At 49.4% G+C, this 18213-nt stretch overlaps 1 protein-coding gene across 6 annotated transcripts in view; it reads left to right on the top strand.

Moving 5' to 3' along the window:
• Nucleotides 1-18213, top strand: part of DLGAP4 (DLG associated protein 4) — a 331900-nt gene that overhangs the window by 260113 nt on the left and 53574 nt on the right. Inside the window, exon 1 of one of the 6 annotated variants that reach the window (XM_075072309.1) lies at nucleotides 11574-11769. The exons of 4 other annotated variants lie outside the window; for them this stretch is intronic. Coding sequence is in view for 1 of the 2 variants with exons in the window: in XM_032769613.2 (XP_032625504.1) it covers nucleotides 11739-11769 (31 nt within the window). In the remaining variant the exon portion in view is untranslated. Of the gene's footprint in view, nucleotides 1-11573; nucleotides 11770-18213 lie in introns of those variants that run through there. One more of the 6 variants, XM_032769613.2, reaches the window with a different exon arrangement.

An 18213-nucleotide genomic window follows, 5' to 3' on the forward strand; every position in this document is an offset into this window, starting at 1 on the left:
CTCAGTAACCTGTACACAGATTCTTAAGGGGAAAAAAATCAATTCTGACATTCCACAGTAGAGAGAGGAGGGGGTGAAACTGATGTTTCTGGCTCCACAAGGAGACTACACCACCAGGCACAAATACCTGTCCCCAGCCTCTCTCAATTCACTGGGTTTTGGAACCCATGTCCCTTGTCTAGCAAGTACCACCCAACTGAGGTTGAGTCATTTCTGTCACAAAGCAGTCCCACAGCTTGGCAGTCTGGGATAGGGTAGGCGTGCCTATGCAAATATTTGAGATTTTGCATTCCAGACATTGTTTCCACACTTCCCATACTTCACCACCAGATGTCAGGGTACAGCTCATCCTGACTCTGCTTACATATGTCTGCTGGCAGAGGCACCTAGAGCCTTGGACAGGTTCCTCTTAACCTGGTTGTATCGATTTAAATCAGTGCCTACGACTAGTGTGTAGGATTCAGAATCTGGCACAGTGTCTATATGCCATGCTGAGCCTTACCTGTCATCTGCGTACACTGCTGGGCTGAGTTAGACTGTCTGAGTGAGCCTAAATCTCCTCTCACTTGGCCCAATGTGACACTGATATGAGTCCAGGAATGATCCTGCTTTGCACCAGTGTAGGTGGGAGGAGAAGCAGGCCACCTACCTGTATGGATGTGCTGTGAAGTGTTGTGTACATCAGCAGAGCTGTATCAGGGATGGCTATGAAGACGCCAATGCACTCACACCTCTGGCTCGAGGCCCTTGGTTCTGTGATTGGGGGTGATTTGGGAAAGAGAGATCAGGGAATATAAGTGATGTTGGGGAGCCAAGCTTTAAAATTAAACAGCATCACTGAGACTCAGTCCCCAGCTGATTAAAGCCCGCATGCTCTCCCTCCTTCCTGATTTCATGGAGTACTTGCAGCTTTCCACCTGTTGGGTAGGTGTGTGCATGGGTCTGTGTGTGTGTGTGTTGGGGGTGGGGGTGAGGTTTGGCAGCCATCACGCCTTTGATCACCCAGTTCCTCCTGCAAATGCATGTGTCAGTTGCACATTACATGGCAATTAGCTCACATTTCACAGCCAGCAACACAGATGATGAGCTTCCCTTGATCTAGCCTCAAACAGAAGCTCTGTGCCTTGCAAAGCATGAGACGAACAAAGCCCTGGTGAAAGCTATCCAGCTAATTGCGACAGCTAATTGCTGTAACAAAGGGCTCCCTCTCATCGCCCGCCCTAGCTCCCTCTCATTAGAAACAGAGCTGGGCAACTGCATGCCCAATATTCCTCTGCTGAACAGCAGCGAGAGCCGTGTTCAGAGAGGGCTGCTGAACGTTTCTGTCCGGGGGGCAAAGATTTTCTTTGACAGTTACCTGACCAGGTGAGATCCCAGCTCCACAGACTCCATCTCCTCATCAAACACCTGAAACAGTACAAAGACCAGGGACAAAGGGAACTTCCCACCTGCCTGCTCTCAGAACTCCCAGCCCTGTGACAAAAAGGAAACACACATGCCTTCAGTCTCCCTGCCACAGGAGTAAAAGCCACTGGCGGACTATGGTAAATACACCTACTGAGAGTGGTTTTGCCAGGCCTTCTAGGTTACAGCTTCATAAGCCTAGCCAAAAGGAGGGAGTGTCACAGAATAACAGTGAGGTCATTCTATTTATGGCAACATCATTTGGTGGGAATAATGTCCGGGCTTGGTCCATGAAGGTAGACTCCCGACTGGCAGGAAACCCTGGCATCATGAACTTTTCCAGTACAGCCCATCCTGGTGTCCGTAAATCGTCCTCTGTGGTCCACCAGAGCCTGCGTACTAACAGAGTACGTAGTGCCCTTTGTGGAGTATGTGCTCCTTGAGAAGGGCAAGCAATGGGCACATGAGTGCCAACAATGGGCCTGGCACAGCTTGGAAACCCCATTCTCTCAAAACCAGCAGTTACTTCAAGGATATTGATTATACCGGTCACCTCTGGGTAAATCACATGCCTGAATGCCTCCGAAACCTCCACCACCACTTTACCCACAGTTGACTTTCCAGCACCTAACTGGTTAGCAATGGATCTGTAGCAGTCTGGGGTAATCAGCTTCCAGAGATTGTTATAGCAACCTGCTTCTGAATGGGCCGGGCCACCTTTATGTGTGTGTCATGATGCTGGGGACTCTGAGCAAGCTGCTCATGAAGCTCCAGAAAGGCAGCTTTCTTCATGTGAAAGTTCCTTCCTGGACCCACTGCTGGTCATCCCAGGTCTGCATGAAGATGTGATCCCACCAGTCTGTGCTTGGGACTCTGCTCCAGAACCACTGGGCTATGTAGGGGCCTGCTAAGCATCCATGAGGTGACAGGAGGCAGAATTAAGGGCTCTTCCCTTTCTGGCCTGTCTGGGTAAATAATAGGGTCCCCTAATCCCTCGCATTTGAGGAATCAAAACTGAGAAGCAGATGTACTGTGCAAACTCATCAGAGAGCACAGTTCAGAGGCCATAGGTGAAAGAGTGATGCTCAGGAGCAGAGATCATAGCAGCCCCATTACTACTCATATATCAGCCAGAGCTGACCCATGCCAGCCTTCAAAGGGAGAAATTATTTTTCCCTTCAGATTTTCTTCTTCTTGTTGACCTAGATTTCATGTTCCAGAAATAGCTTTCTCTGACATACCAGCAGAAAGGGATTAGGTTTTGTGTGTGTGTGTGTGTGTGAAAGAGAGAGCGAGAGAGCAATTTATGTTCCATGCTGTGGGTGTATAAGGGACACAGAGAAATCTGTATGCTCCATGCTGTGTGTGTGTAGGAGAATGGGATCTATGTGTATCTGTATGTATATTTTTTTCTCTCTCATGCTTTCCTTACTATGGTGGAAAGTCGGCTAGCAATAACTGCTCTAGACGTTCCCTTTCCTCAGGAAGTCAATAGCACTGTTCTGTTCCACAGTTAAAATGGCATTTTCAGCCATCAACAAAAAAACTTCTGTTCCCCTGGGCAGGGGCAGCTCTAGACATTTCGCCGCCCCAAGCACGGCGGCATGCCACGAAGAGCGCTCTGCCGAAGCCTCAGGACCAGCGGACCCTCTGCAGGCACTCCTGCGGGAGGTCCACCGGAGCCGCCTGCCACCCTCCCGGCGACCGGCAGAGCACCCCCCATGGCATGCCACCCCAAGCACGCGCTTGGCATGCTGGGGCCTGGAGCCGCCCCTGCCCCTGGGTCAGTGAAACCAAGTTCAAAATGCACTTTGCTATCATGGTTTCAGCCTCAGCATGGCCAGGACCTCTATTTGGGAATGTTTCCTTCTTGGTGCTTTGTGTACGTGTGGGTGTTTCTGGGACCCCAGCATCCTGGCTGGTACGTGGCCTGGAGCAGTGGGGGCAGAAAATGTGAATCTTACACAGAATGCCCTCCAAATGGTAACAAGTTGCAGACAACAGGGGCGCTGCATTGCACCCCTAGGCACAGACAGTATCAGTGCAACATGCACAGTAGCTGCCCACAGAAGGGGCACACGCATGGCAAAGTGGTTGTGGCCACAGGATCCAGGCCAGCATTGCATGTTTGTCCCAGCAGCATGTGCATTGCAGACAGGATGGAAATGAAGTAGCTAGGGACACTTCACGTTAGGTGCTATAACTATGAGAGCCCGGTGCTCCTGGACAGTGGAAGCCACAGGGGGATCAGAGGCCCAGAAAGTAGATATAACATCCCAGGGCCTTCTATATGATGAGAAATTAAGAAGACTGGAACTGTTCCGCTTAGAAAAGAGATGAGTGGGGGGGATATGATAGAGGTCTATAAAATCATGGCTAGTGTGGAGAAAGTGAATAAGGAAGTGTTATTTACCCCTTCACATAGCACTGGACCTAGAGGTCACCCAATGAAATGACTAGACAGCGGGTTTAAAACAAACATAAGAAAGTACTTCTTCACACAACACACAGTCAACCTGTGGAACTCGTTGCCAGGGGATGTTGTGAAGGTCAAAAGTATACTGGCTTCAAAAAGGAATAAGTTCATAGAGGATGGGTGGGTCCATCAATGGTTATTAGCCAGGACAATCAGGGACACAACACCATGCTCTAGATGTCCCTAAGCCTCTAACTGTGAGAAGCTAGGATTGGATAACAGGGGATGGATCATGGATAAATTGCCCTGTGCTGTTCATTCCCTCTGAAGCACCTGGCACTGGCTACTGTCAGGGATGGGATGCTGGGCTAGATGAAACATTGTGAATGTGGCCATTCTTATGGAGCCTCCAGGAGGTCTCCAGGGCTGACACACCTGGAGATAGAGTAGGCTTTATGGCTTTTTTGCCAGGCTCACAGTTGCAGTACACATAAGTTGCACTTACGTGTCACTTTGATGCAGCTCACTGTGCTGTTGAGCTGCTCTCAATCTCTTCCTGACTGCTACCACCAGGCCATACTGCCTCCTGACCAATGCAGATACCAGCAGGGATGAATTCCAAGCCTGCAATTCACCACTCCCTGCTGCTGGTCACAGGCTGGCCTGGTTCCAGCTCGTTATGTTCCTTGTTGCTGCCGTGTCCCTTGAACTGGTCTCCTAGATGGTGGTATGAGCTGCCTTCCCTTTCCCCTTCTAACAGCAGTGAGCACTGAGCTGCTTGCGCCTGCACCATTCTGCACTATTTGGGAGGTGGCAAGTCCAAGGTGCTGCGCACACCCTTTATGGGCATGTATGTGGTTTCTGCAATTATCTCATGTAATTCTACCTCTGCTCTCAGCATGCATATTCCTCTTTGTCTGTGTGTATCCCTGTCTGCTCTGGATAGATGGGTCTTTCTCTCTGACCCCCTGGGCCAGATTCTTTCTTGTGAGCTGGCCTCATTACACTGCCCTAGCGCTACAAAGGAGCTGGAAAGTAACTGGATCACCTCAGCTACTGTGGAGCCAGTACTACCAGCTCCTATGCCACTCCCTCCTGCAGGGATCATGTGGGAAGGGACCTGAGCTCACCGCAATTGCACTCTGCCTCTTCTCAACTGCATAGAGGTCTTTCAGGGCCATGGGCCTGCTGGGATTGTGTAAAGCAGCCCCCATGCTGCTCTGCTGTACACTGGAGCCAAGAGAACTGGGCCTCCAGTATCAGGGAGCCACAGCTGACTTCTGTGCAGCCCTCCTCTGAGCTGTGCCTAACTTGCATCTCTGTGTCTCCACTTGGGGCCTCTCTGCTATGGCACTGCCATGATTGTACTTTGCATTTACAGGCACCTAAGAAAACCAAAAGTACCTGCTATGAAATGCTAAAGTTCACAGAGTCCGATCGTACTGGGAGATTCATGCAAGTACCTCCCAGTTCATTCAGCAGGAGTTGAGTGCATGCATCTCCCAGGGTAATAAGGCTGAATGGGAATTACTCTTTGTGAATCTATCCCGTGCATACATGCGTTTTTCTCTCCCTTGTTCTGTCCTCTGTCTCCCGCTGGGCTGTTTCTCTCTCTTGCTTCAGTGCCTTCCTGTTGCTTTTTTCCATCTGATGAGTCACTGTTTGAGTATCAATAAGGATTCAGAAGGAGAACAAGTTAGATATTTTAAAAGCCGGACAAAGTCCTGTGTATGTAACAATCCTTCCACCAAGGGTCATTCTGCATTTCCAGGATCTGCACCTGCCTCATAGGCAGGAAACAATTGAATCGACATGTGCTTTGTTTTCCTTGGCAAACTATAGTGAGATGCTGGAGCTGCTAGGATTACACTCAGATCCAAAGTTGTGTGGGTCAGGTCTGGATCCGAGCCTCTGCAGAGCTCAGAAAAGGGGTGGCCAGGTCCCAGGCAGGGTTCTCCTTTGGGCCCATCTTCCTGTTTGGCTTTTGATACTAGCTCAGACACATCAATAATGATTCCATTGCTGGAAATCAGAAAGCATATCCAAAGTACAGATCCTATCTTGCTAATGCCTGCCTTGAATAGGAAGTGTCTGAGTTGAGTGGGGGAAGTTACCAATGGACTCTCTGATTTCTCTTCACTTTAAAAGCCAGTTTGCTCATCTCTGCAGAGAGTAGTGCAATCAGAGTCATAAATAAATCAGCACTCTCAAGGACTTATTGTAACAGCAAGTAATTCAAGCAGTACACACACTCCCTGCCTGGGCAGTCCAGGGAACCAGACTACCTGTGGGGACAGAATCCCATGACAGGCCAGACCTCCTGTAAACAAGCTTGTCAAGGCAGACAGGAGCAGCTCTAGGCATTTTGCCGCCCCAAGCACAGCAGGCAGGCTGCCTTCAGCTGCATGCGTGCGGAGGGTCGGCTGGTCCCGTGGCTTCGGCAAGACCTCCCGCAGGCGCTGCAGGAGGCCGCTCGAAGCCGGAGGGGGCGGGGGACCAGCGGACTCCTTGCAGGCATGCCGCGAAGGCAACGCTGCCTGCCCGCCTCAGGAACCGGGAACGCACTCCAAGTGCGTTGCCCACCCGCGGACGGCACGCGCTTGGCGTGCTGGTGGCTGGAGCCGCCCTGAAGGCAGAGCTGCTGCTCACACTGCAACTGGTCACTGACATGGCAGCCTAGGAATGTAGGCGCGGCCGACGTGGTCAGACTGTGACATGGGTGTATCAGACAATCACGCACTGGTTAGCAAGGCATAACACCTGATAGATCAAACAGACTCTCTCATCTGCTAGGATCCTAGCAGCCTCAGCACATAGATTTTTATTTCTCAGGACAGTTGCAGCAAAAGCCAGGACAGGGCGCTAGAAGGCCCAGATTGGATCCCTGGTGAAGAGGAACTCTCCGTTCCAGGAGTCCCAATCCAGTGGTTGTGAGTCCTGTTGCCAAAGGGGGCTGTTTGGTTTTTCTTGGATTTCATTTCCTGCCCCTGGTGGAACCGAGCTCATGTATGGGTTGATTCTGATCAGCCATTCTGTTCACTGGGAGGGCTGAAGCTTTGTTTATGATTCCCACTCCCTCCCCTCACTCGCCTAATCCTACCACTGAACCCATGTTTCAAAGGCTGCATCTCAGAGGTTTAATGTAAGGCATAAACCAGGTCCACACATGACTACAGGTGCTGAGAGACAAATGAAATTAGCTATTCCTCTCCATGCTGGAGGCCTCCTCATTGGAGGTGCACAGGAGGGAGAAGCAAGTGAGCACAAAGACCCAGCCAACTTCCATTCCTTTCCTTCCTGTCTGTCTGTCTCTCTCTAGAGAAATATCAGAGGGTGCCAGTGTTAGTCTGGATCTGTAAAAGCAGCAGAGAATCCTGTGGCACCCTTATAGACTAACAGATGTTTTGGGAGCATGAGCTTTCGTGGGTGAATACACACTTCATACAGACGGCAGGACGAAGTGAGTATTCACCCACGGAAAGCTTCAACGCTCCAAAACGTCTGTTAGTCATAAGGTGCCACGGATTCTCTGCTGCCTTTACAGATCCAGACAACACGGCTATCCCCTTCTGATACTTGACACCAATGCAAGGCACTGGCATTTAGCCATATGGAAGTGGCAATCTTTTCCCTGCGTCTTGAACGAAGTGGGTATTCACCCACGAAAGCTCACGCTCCAAAACCGTCTGTTAGTCCTATAAGGTGCCCACAGTGATTCCTGGCTGCTTCTCTAAGAGAAAGACTTCCTGTATGTCAGAAACTTGAAAAGGCAGAACCCTGCTCTCAGTTATACAAAACCTATAACCAGGAGTAACCCCATTCTTTCTAGTGGAGCTACTCTGATTTACACAACCAACCAGACGGTGCCGTGAGCAGAATCCAGACCCCAGTGTGAGCAACGAAAGTCCAGCATCCAAGTGTGACCTAATCTGGCCCCTGGCAACAAAAAGCCAGTGGAAACACAGGGTCTGACAAGTCCCAAAAGTCTGTGCCTGTTCTCCTTCAAAGAGGAGATAGTGAGGAAAATCTTGCTGTATCCTCCGAACTGGCAAAGGAGGTGTGGCCATTCCCAGCAGAACTCAGCCCTTCAACGCTGAAGAAAAGGCTGTGCATTATATAACTCTCCCCCAGCCCTGGGGAAAGGAAGCCCAGCTTGAGGAGAAGGGGCTTGAAAGGCCCTCAGCAAAAAGCCTTTTGGGTGTGTGTGCGAGATTCTCTGGGCAAAGAGTCGTGCTGGGAAGTTGTCACCATGGCACCACTCTTTGTCACACACTGACTGTCAGCTCAGTGCGGCCTGAGCCCAGCTGGCAGCTCCGTGACAATTCGTGTTTCGGCTGTGGAAGCTAGGGTGAAAAAGCAAGTTTTTGTTTTGCAGAATTTTCTCCTCAAACTCCCAATTGTGTTTTGCAGTGATCCCCCCCCCCCCCGCCATCACACCCCACTGAATTCCCAAGAAAGGGCTGTTTTCGGAAGCCACCTTTGCACATTTTTCCATCCCAAATGTGCTGCAGAACGCCTTGAACATCAGGCCGGTTTGTGTGTCGTGACGACTGTCCTGCACCTCAGTCAGTGTGTGCACGCAGAGCGGTGACGCTCTCCCTCTGCCCACCTCAGACTGCACAGAGCCTCCTTGCAAGTGCCTCAGTTCTCATGAGTGTGGGCTCCAGTTTCAGGCAGTATCCCACTTCCAGATGCCATGCTGCTTCTCTCCCTCCTCGCTCTCTTACTTATGGGTGTATTTGCCTGCACCACAGACCATGGCACAAACCCAGCCAGGTTGTGGAGTGAGGTGTATGTAACCAGGTGCCGTATGCCCAAGCGGATGAGATCTGGGGTCAACTGTAAGTTAATTAAGGCCAGAGGTTCCCAAGCTGGGGTTCATGGAGCACTTGCCAGTGATCCACAGGGAGCCGCCTGGTTACATGTTGCTGGGTTTCCAGGTAAGAATAACAGAATATATGGGAGGGGGAGCAAAAACAGACACTGGCTTCCAGGGTTAACATTATTCACAAAGGACAAGACTTACTGCTCTGAAGTGTTAAACATCCATTAAACACTGCCCTAATCTGACTGCTCCATGTAAGCAAATGTTGCCATGGAGATGCTCTGAGAGACCAGTGAATGGAAAGGTTGGGGCCACAAGACAGTCTATTAACATATGTTCCACATTGTGAAAAAGTTTGGGAAGAGCCTCTTTGGGCAAAGTTTAAGGACTGGATGGAATATCAAGAGGTTAAGAGAATTTAATTACACAGTAATTTTTTCTCACCCTTTCTGCTGTTCCTTTGTCTACATTTACCTACACTTTGGCAGGTCCGGCTCCAGGCCCCAGCGAAGGAAGCAGGTGCTTGGGGCGGCCAATAGAAAGGGCTGGCACGTCCAGGTCTTTGGCGGCAATTCGGCGGCAGATCCTTCAGGGAATGAAGGACCCACCGCCAAACTGCTACTGAAGTGCCGCTGGTTGGCTTTGTCTTTTTTTTTTCCCCCGCTTTGCCATTCGGGGCAGCAAAAAAGCTGGAGCTGGCCCTGCACTTTGGCCGATTCTGAAACATATTTACGCTCCTAACAGCCATTGAAATCAGTGGAAGTTAGGAGCCTAAATACATTTGAGGATCTGGGCCTTAGCCTGTAAACTATTCAGGGCAGGGATTTAGCTGGTGATGTCCTTGAATGATGAAGGATGATCAAGAGTCCATGCTGTCCTTTCTAGATCTGTCTACTGCCTTTGATACCACTAATCATGAGGTTTTATTGACATATCTGTTTGTCACCCTCTTTGTCTGTCCTGCCCTCAATACCTGTAGTCACCAGCAAGTATAGATGGAGTTACTTGAGTGGTTGGGTTCTTTCCTGTTTTAAGATAGTGTTGGGCATTTGCTCCTGTGGCATCAGTGACCCCTGCAGGGTGCCAGAATGGCCAGTTTTGTCATTCCTCCTGTTCAACGTGTGTACAAGGACATTGGGAGAATTAGTGAGGAGGTACAGGCAGCAGTGTATTCAGTATGCTTGTTGACACCCTGTTCTATGTCTCCATCACTCCTATCCCAGCCAGTGCAGTGGAATAAATGATCCAGTGTCTATATGAGCTTGGGGCTTGGAGAAGGTTAGCTGGTTACAGTTCAGTCTGTATAAAATGGAGATAATGTTAGTAGGTTTGGGGAAGAATCTGGGAGAGCAGAAGCTTACTATAGTACCACTGACTGAAGGAGCGTGTCTGCCATTTGCATCCTTTGTTCAGATCCTGGGTTATTTCTTTCTGGACCACCAGGGGTCAGCTGGAGCCAGGAGTGCTCTTTGCCATATGCATCCTCTTCTTGCAGGAAGAGACCTTAACCCCAGTCATCTATCCTTTGTTACTTTGAGGCTAAATTATTCTAACGTGCTCTCTTGACGCTACACCTTGACAACATTCAGAATGTGTAGCTAATGCAAAATGCAGCTGTCCGCATATAAAGTGAAATTTCAAACCAGGAATATATGACACCAGTGCTCTGGGAGCTGCATGAGCTGCCAATGTTTCCAGGGGGTGCTGGGTTTAACCTACAAATCGCTACATGGTTTAAACCTGGGAGATCAACTCTTTCTCCGTGCTATAAAGCACCATTGGGATTGGCAGATGTCTTGAACTGGACCCCTTTGTTAGAAATGAGAAGGAAGGGAGGTGCCACTGTCTGCAGAGCCCATTTATTTTCCCCAGTTCAGAAGGCAGCTGGAAGATGAGCTGCCATTAGGTAGGTAACAATACTTAGCTCTTATCTAGTACAGTGCTCAAAGCATTTCACAATATCCCTGTGAGACAGGGCAGTGCTATTATCCCCTTTTTACAGAGGGGAACTGAAGCACAGAGAGGCTAAGTGACTTGCCCAAGGTCACGCAGGAAGTCAGTGGTGAAGCAGGAACTTGAACACAAATCTCCTGGGTCGTAGGCTTGGGCCCTAACCACTGGATTGCTTGGCTGTTGGTGAAAATGTTGTACTGGTAATTCATGAACTACTGTAAGATCTCAGCTGTTTGTGTGTAATACTGGAGGCCTCCCCTTCTTAATATATCAATGGTACCTAGAGCAAGACCAGGCCAGAGTCATTAACCTCTCAGTGACCCAGTAATGCATGGAATAAATACAGATGAAAGGGAAGTGACATAATCCCTGATTTCCCCTGCCAGCAGGCAGTGCTGAATGTGGTCTGAAAAAAAGGGGAGAGGGAATCTATCATAATGGATCAAAGCGTGCCCCTCGGCCACCTGGCTCCCTCTTTAGTTTTGGTTTTGCTGGATCTATGACACCCGTCTCCCCCCTCACATTCAGCGCTGCTGGCACGAAGGCCATGGGGGCACGAGCACCCAAACCCAGTTCCCCATCTAGCAGCCAGACAGTTGTGGACCAGCCGATCCCTCCGTGGGGATGCCAGGGGGCCTGTGCTTTGGTGGGGAGGGGGGGTTGTGCTTGGGGGGCCTATAGCCCAGGGGCTTTGTAGCCACATCAAGCAATGGACCAGCACCCTGTTCTGGCACCCCCAAAACTCCCACTGGCAGCCCCGCCCCAGGGCAGAGCGATGGGTAACTCCCACTGGCAGCCCAGCCCCAGGGCAGAGCGATTGGGAAGGAGGGGGGGGTCTCAGGCCGGGCTGCCCAGTGAGCACGTGCGGGAGTCCAGCTGGATCCGGCGTGACTTCTCCGCGCCCGCAGCCAGGGCTCGGGGGCGTGGCCATCCCGCCTACCCCGTAGCCCCGCCCTGGGGCGGTGCACAGCTGCTGCGGCGGGGCGAGGCAAAGGGAGCTAGCGAGCGAGGCCCGTACGGCTCTGCCCTTGTCCTGCCTTGCCCGGCCCGCGAGCAGAGCGCACCATCCCCTCGGCTGCCGTGGCCCGTCCGCCGCTCCCCGCAGGAGGGAAGAGCCGCCGCCCCTCCTTTGTGTCTCCCATGGCTTTGTGTCTGGAGCTGTGCAAGCGATGTGAGTGCGGGGCTCGCCGGGCAGGGTTCCCCGGGGCTGGGGGCCGGGCCCCCGGGTGCGCGGCGCGGGGCCCCCTGGGGGAGGCGTTGGGGTTGGACACCGAGCCGCTCCGCTCCGCTCCGCTGGCTGGAGCGGCGCGTTGCTTTATGTGGCATGGCTCGGGGGGCTCTTTGGAGATGGACCCCAGCCGTGCTGCGCGGCTCTGCGCTTCATAGCGAGGGGCTGCTGGGCCGGGCTGAGCTGGTGTTTTCCCTGCGATGTTCCGAGCCAGCCCTGGTAGCCTGGATCCCGACAGGATGTGAGCTCATTTGCCTATATTTGTACTTGTGCCGTCCCAAGCTCGGGCGAGCTGCATTTTTCTCGCTCTGAGTAATGACATTCGGATGCGCGGTGCTCGCTCGCTTTTGCCTGGGTAACTCGGGGAGTTTCCAGTTGGGGTGGTTGGGTCTGTTAGTTCTCAGGCAGGTTTGGGTGGTTCTGTCCTGCTGGAGCCCTTGGAAGGTCAACCTGTACTCAATTCCAGGTTTCTTTTGAATGGGAAACCTGCGAAATGGGTTCCTGTCATTTGACCCAGGAGGTAAGTTTTAAATGGGGCTGGGGTATTTTTATACAAAAACAGAGGACAGTAGTTCCTTGTTTTCCCCTGGTGGAAAAGCCTAACCGGCTTTAATCGGTATGAAAACAATAGGCTTCTATAAAAAAAACGAGTAAGTTTCCGTAGACACAAAGAATGAGCTCTTTAGATACAGGTCTTACAGACTGTCTCTGTTAAATCCCCTAAATGAAGTTTGTGGGACTATTGTAGGGTTATGATCTGTAGAACTCTTCCAGGGTGATGATCGTTCTGGTTCTGCACATCCATTCTAATTAATGTTTTGCTTTATAACTAAGGCAAGACGAAGTCTGTACACACAAAGGGGCTGTGATGTGTGTGAGGTTTGACTGGCTGGCTAAGTATATCCCATATGGGACATCCTTCTGTTTTGATTTAGTTTCTCCTCCATTCCGCTCACCCATGCCTCCCTGAACAATCTTACTTCGGGGAGATATATGGATGTTGTGAAGGCCAAGACTGTAACAGGTTTCAAAAGAGAACTAGATAAATTCATGGAGGATAGGTCCATTAATGTCTATTAGCCAGGATGGGCAGTGATGGTGTCCGTAGCCTCTGTTTGCCAGAAGCAGGGAATGAGTGACGGAATGGATCAGCTGTTCTGCATTCCTTCTGGGGCACCTGGGATTGGCCACTGTCAGAGGACAGGATACTGAGCTAGATGGACCTTTGGTCTGACCTAGTATGGCCGTTCTTATGTTGCTTACAGGGGTAGTTACTATGGATGGGCAAGTGAGCCTAAGGCTTAATCTTGTCTCTCCTACTGTGTCGTCTGGGTGGTGGTGTTATGAAAATGTGTCTCAAGCAGTTTAAGTCCTTCTCCTCCTCCCCCACCAGCCCCATCTGGTCCATGTGCAGAAGATACTTTGCATTTTAGGTTGGAATCCTGTGTTTTTCTCTGAACTGAACCATTGCTCCCCCAAATTAAGAGAGACCAAGAAAGAAATTATCTACAGTGCACAGGGTGAGGAGTCAGGCTATGTGCTGGGGCGATTTGCCAGAGCTGTGCTAAAGGAACCCTTTTCCCCAAGTCCGCTGCTGTCAGCTCAAGGCTTTGTGTCCACCATATGGCCTTACTGACACATTGATGGAATAACCAGAGCGTCAGCCGAGTGGTGGATCCGCCAGTTTCTCCCCAACAAACCTGTTCAGCCTGTGCATTGTGGTGCAGACTCCTCTGCTGCTGGGTTCAGGATGCCCTGCATGGCATTCCATAATGCTGCTGCTATCAGGGCCTCCTGTTTGAAGGGGTGGGCAACAGTATTTCTCCAGGTAAGGGACAAGAGAAAGAGAGAGAGCTTTACAATGCTATAGATTCTATTACTTCAAGATGTCTGTCTGTCTACTTCTCTGGTATTTGTAGAATACAAGAACTAATACCCAGACTCATCAACAGCGTGAAGAAGAAATGCATTGGTTTACTACTGCTACTATAGATATTGGGCTAGTTCAGAAGTCATGATGCCCGAAGCTAGACTAAAGCTTTGCCAACTGTGTGTTCTGATTTTCCTGGCATCTCATAAGCTAAGCAGGGTCATGTCAGTCAATATAGCAGGGTACCAGGTTAATACTAAAGACCTTTTAGGGGTACATGAGTGCTGCGGAAGAGATTTTGCTGTTCCATTAGTTTGCATTCTTCTCTGGAAGACCCTGGCTGCCGCTGGAGGTGCTGTTTTGGGATTGGTTTGTTTGGGGCAGGATGGGTGATGGATGAAACATAAAAGTTGAGTGCTTGTGGCTGTTAAGGCCTTATGACTGTTAGCAGTGTTCTGGCCAGAGGGGATAACAGATTTACCAATTACCAATTCTGCCTTCAGAGTCACTTGGCTATGATGATCTTTATTTCTTAAACCATTTGGTGTTGCTGTGCACTGTCTTACAGGAACTATGTTCCACCTAAGAGATAACTGACTACTTGAGTGGGATATGTGGGGCTGGTGAGGGAATTATTCCTTGTCTGTATAGTCAGTCTGTAAAGCACTCTGTCCTTCTGCTTGAAAAGCACTGTGGAAATTTGCCAATTATTTGCATCTTGATAGCTGTTTCCATTCCAGAATTCCAAATCACTCAAACACTAACAAATTAAGCCTCACGATGTGCCTTCAGGTAGAGGAAGTATCATTATCCTTATTTTACAAGTTGGAGAAGTGGACTGTAAGTACCTTGCCCAAGGTCACACAGGAAGTCTGTGGCTGAGACAGGAGTGGAACTCTGATGTCCTGACTCCCAGTCCAAAATCTGCCTACGAAGAGGTAACATGCAACTTCTGACCCTTGAAAATGCACCTGTCTTTTCGGAAGGAATGGGCCAGATCTTCAGCTGGTGTAAACTGTGCTAATAGAAGATGGGTGTTCTCACCAATATGCCAAAAATCCATTAGATCTCTAACCAGATTAGGAACAGCTTCCAACACCTCCCCCTGACTTCACATGGAGTCCCATTCATTTCAATTGGACTGTTGGCAGAGAAGTGCTAAATGTATGTGAGGGTGGTAGAATCTGGTCCTTAGAAGTCTCTGCCATACGGGGAACATTGCAAATATAATATTTAGCCACTGACTAAGGGCAACACTGCCGGTCTCTACTGAGGTCGACAGGTGGCTTCAATATTCTTTTTAAGAAGGGTTGACTTGTGATTTTGAAGCCACAGTTTCTGGACATGAAACGGGAAAATTTTCAGCTGTCCACAAACTGTCAAAAATCATTATACCCTTCCCCTTTTACCATCCAACCACAGCTTACATTAGCTTGTGTGACCAGGTGCATGTTAGACGTACAATTACCCACTTTTTGCATGTAGTTTTACTTGTTTTTATTTATATTTATTTTTTGAGGCCATTTCTGCCAATTTAGCCCAGGTTTATTTGTCTGCTGCTTCAATCCTGCATGCACAATGTATGCGAGAGCTGCTGCTTGGTGGTGCTCACTGCTGGCTTGTTAATACAGCCAGAGCAATATACTTTAAAATTGCTTTTAGCATAGAATAAATAACAATTGTGAGGCACTTCCAGATTGCAGTTGCACCTCAGTACTCCTGAGGGAATTAAGCACCAAAAAACTAAAAATTATGTGCACAATATTTTAAAATTCTGCAATATTCTACCAATTTTATTTGTCAATAAATAAATGTGGCTCCAGCATGGCACAAGGATCCAGGAGGCAGCGTTCAGCTGCAGAGTTAGCGGTGGGTCAAGACTTCAGCTGGGCAGCTCTGCGCTTGCAGAAATGAGGGAGAGGCAGTGACACGTAACTCCGTGTGCCCCGCATGTCTTGCCTCTGTTTGGAGCAGGGAAGGCCCCCCAGAAAACTGCGCCCATGGTTGCCCCCACACTGCTCGCATGGCTTCCCTTTGCTTCCCTGCTGGTTTTCAGCAGGGGAGCACAGGAATTCTGCAGGGGAACCAGTTTTCTGTGGGCGTGCAGTCGTGTAGAATCCCCGGGAGTAACATCAGCTTGGTTCCATAGGTTTTTCTGTTGTCCATGCTTCACTCAAATGTGTGTCACCCAGGCAGTTTGTTAATATGATGGCAAATGGTGTATTTTCTTCATGACAGTGCAAACTTACCTGTCTGCAGAGGTGAGATTTCAGAGCCAAATTGCAATAAGGCTTCTCCCTCCCACACACACCCTTTCATTTGATGCTTTTGGCTCTTAAACGGCTGGAGATTTTTGCTGGGTTGAGGCTGTGTAATTGGATTCAGTGGAGTGCAAGTTACAATAACATATGTGAGCTAGGAGGATTAGGGTTGTGTGGACGGGTGGCCTTCTTTAAGAAAAATCCACTTTAATTTCTGCCAGAAAAAGTTGTCAGTACACTGTCTGTCAAAGCAGATTTTACAAAATTACGGATAAGTATAATTGCAGTTCCCTATGAAAGCAGATTAGAGTCCGTGCTGTCAGGATCAAGTTCTACAATGGGTTGTAATCATGACAGAGTGATGAACTTTGGTTTGCTCTTCAGGAATATACTGAAAAATGGGCTCCTGTCTGCAACCAGGACCCTGGCTCAATCACTTAAAAAAAAAAATCAGATTGGGGGTGGAAACTTAATTTGTTTGCTTATATAGTGTTTGTTTTTTTTAAAATTGTTTAACTTGCTAGTCCACACAGAGTGGGAATGCTGTCATGACTGGTGGGATCCGCCAGATTAATGACTTTTAGGCACTTTGTCCCCAGTGATTGTATTTAAGTCTCCGTATGGTCCTCTTGAGCAGCCCCTCAGATGTGTCAATAAGGAAGAGAACGATGGTCCCCTTTTTCTAGAGACTTCCTGGGTGACCTTGAGCAAGTCACTCTCTCTCTCTGTGCTTCAGGTCTCCAATTTACAGAGAGGCGCTGTCCTGCCTCACAGGGCTGATGTAGGGATAGTGCAGTAAAGATTGGGAAGTGCATGGATACTACTGCAATAGCCATATGGAGATAAACGGCCCACTGGGAGGCCAAGGAGGGAAGCAGAATGGCACACATCCATATGGATTGGAATAGTTTACGATGCAAGGATGGTGAAGAGGGAGGAAAGTTTTTGCTCTGAGCTAATATAGCTGTGTCCTAATTGAAAAGCACAGATTACCTTTAAGCTTCCTAGTGCAGAGTTTCCCAAATGGGAGGTTGTGACCCCAAGACATGCATGCCGCACAGTGAGAGGTGGCTAGGTGCTCGGCCACCGCCACTTCGTCGTGCACAGTGAGAGGTGGCTTCATGCGCCTGGCCGCCTCCACCTCTCTGCACCGTGAGAGGCACTGGGACTTGTCAGCAATTGCGGCACAGTGAGCTGGCCGCAGCTGCTGCTGCACCAACCCTATGGGTAGGAAGAGAGGAGCCCACCAGATCTGAACCCAAGGGCTTGGGTTCTTTTCCAATCTGAAGCCAACACTAGTAGTCAGGTACTGTCTGGTTGCAGGGCTCTGTGTCAGACCCCTGGGGAGTGTGTGAACAGAGGTGAGCCCAGAGAGGGTCATGGCATACAGAAGTCTGGGACTCACTGCCCTAGAGGAATTGCATGCTCATTCAAAGAGTGCAGTTCACAGCCCCTAGGATACAGCAGCATCTCACAGATGTGAGGGACAGGATTCTGACAGTCCAAAGATAACTCTGGATGCAGACTGAGGCATTAGGAGTGCACTGGGGCTCTCACCCACAGACTGAGTAACAGAATCTGTGGGGCCTCATGTCATCTAAGCTGTGACCTATAGAATAGTGACACTTATCGCTTTTGACACTTCCACTTCAGGCTAGGAAAAGACTGGTGTTTCTAGTAGCTTAGGGTAGGTCTGATTGACTCACTAAGGAGGAGAGGATGATTTGACTCCAATTTTCTTTTCTTAATCGTTCTTTGTAAAGCATTTAAATAATTCAGAGGTGGTTATCAGAGGGAAATAATGAAGAGTTTTGCTGCTTCTCTCCCTCCTTCCCTTGCATTTTTGGTGTTAGCCTTGGTCTGTAATGCAGTACAAAGGATAATGAAGTAGCAGTGGCTTTTCAGAGTCACGGGTGCCTGTGCTGTGATGCAGGAGGAAGAAGTGTCTTAGAACTGCATCAGCTAAAATACCACCTCCTGGGCTGCTGCTCTTTCTTCTTATCAGCCAGTGCACACAGGAACTTAGTTGTTCTCATTACCCTGTTGGCGCTCTGTGGGTTAAGCCTGTCAGTTCTCTTTACATCATCAGCTGGATGGTGAAAAATCTCAGGCTAGACGGACCTTCACAGCCTGAGGAAGTTACAGGCATTCTCAAAAAATCAAAGAGCAAACAGACTTAGAATGTCTAAAGAATGGGATATAGAAATAATTAGTATTGTAATGCCATGATATCAATTGGTGATATGCACATTCATC

Source organism: Chelonoidis abingdonii, chromosome 14 (genome assembly GCF_003597395.2).
Source record: "Chelonoidis abingdonii isolate Lonesome George chromosome 14, CheloAbing_2.0, whole genome shotgun sequence".
Taxonomy (NCBI): domain Eukaryota; kingdom Metazoa; phylum Chordata; order Testudines; family Testudinidae; genus Chelonoidis; species Chelonoidis abingdonii.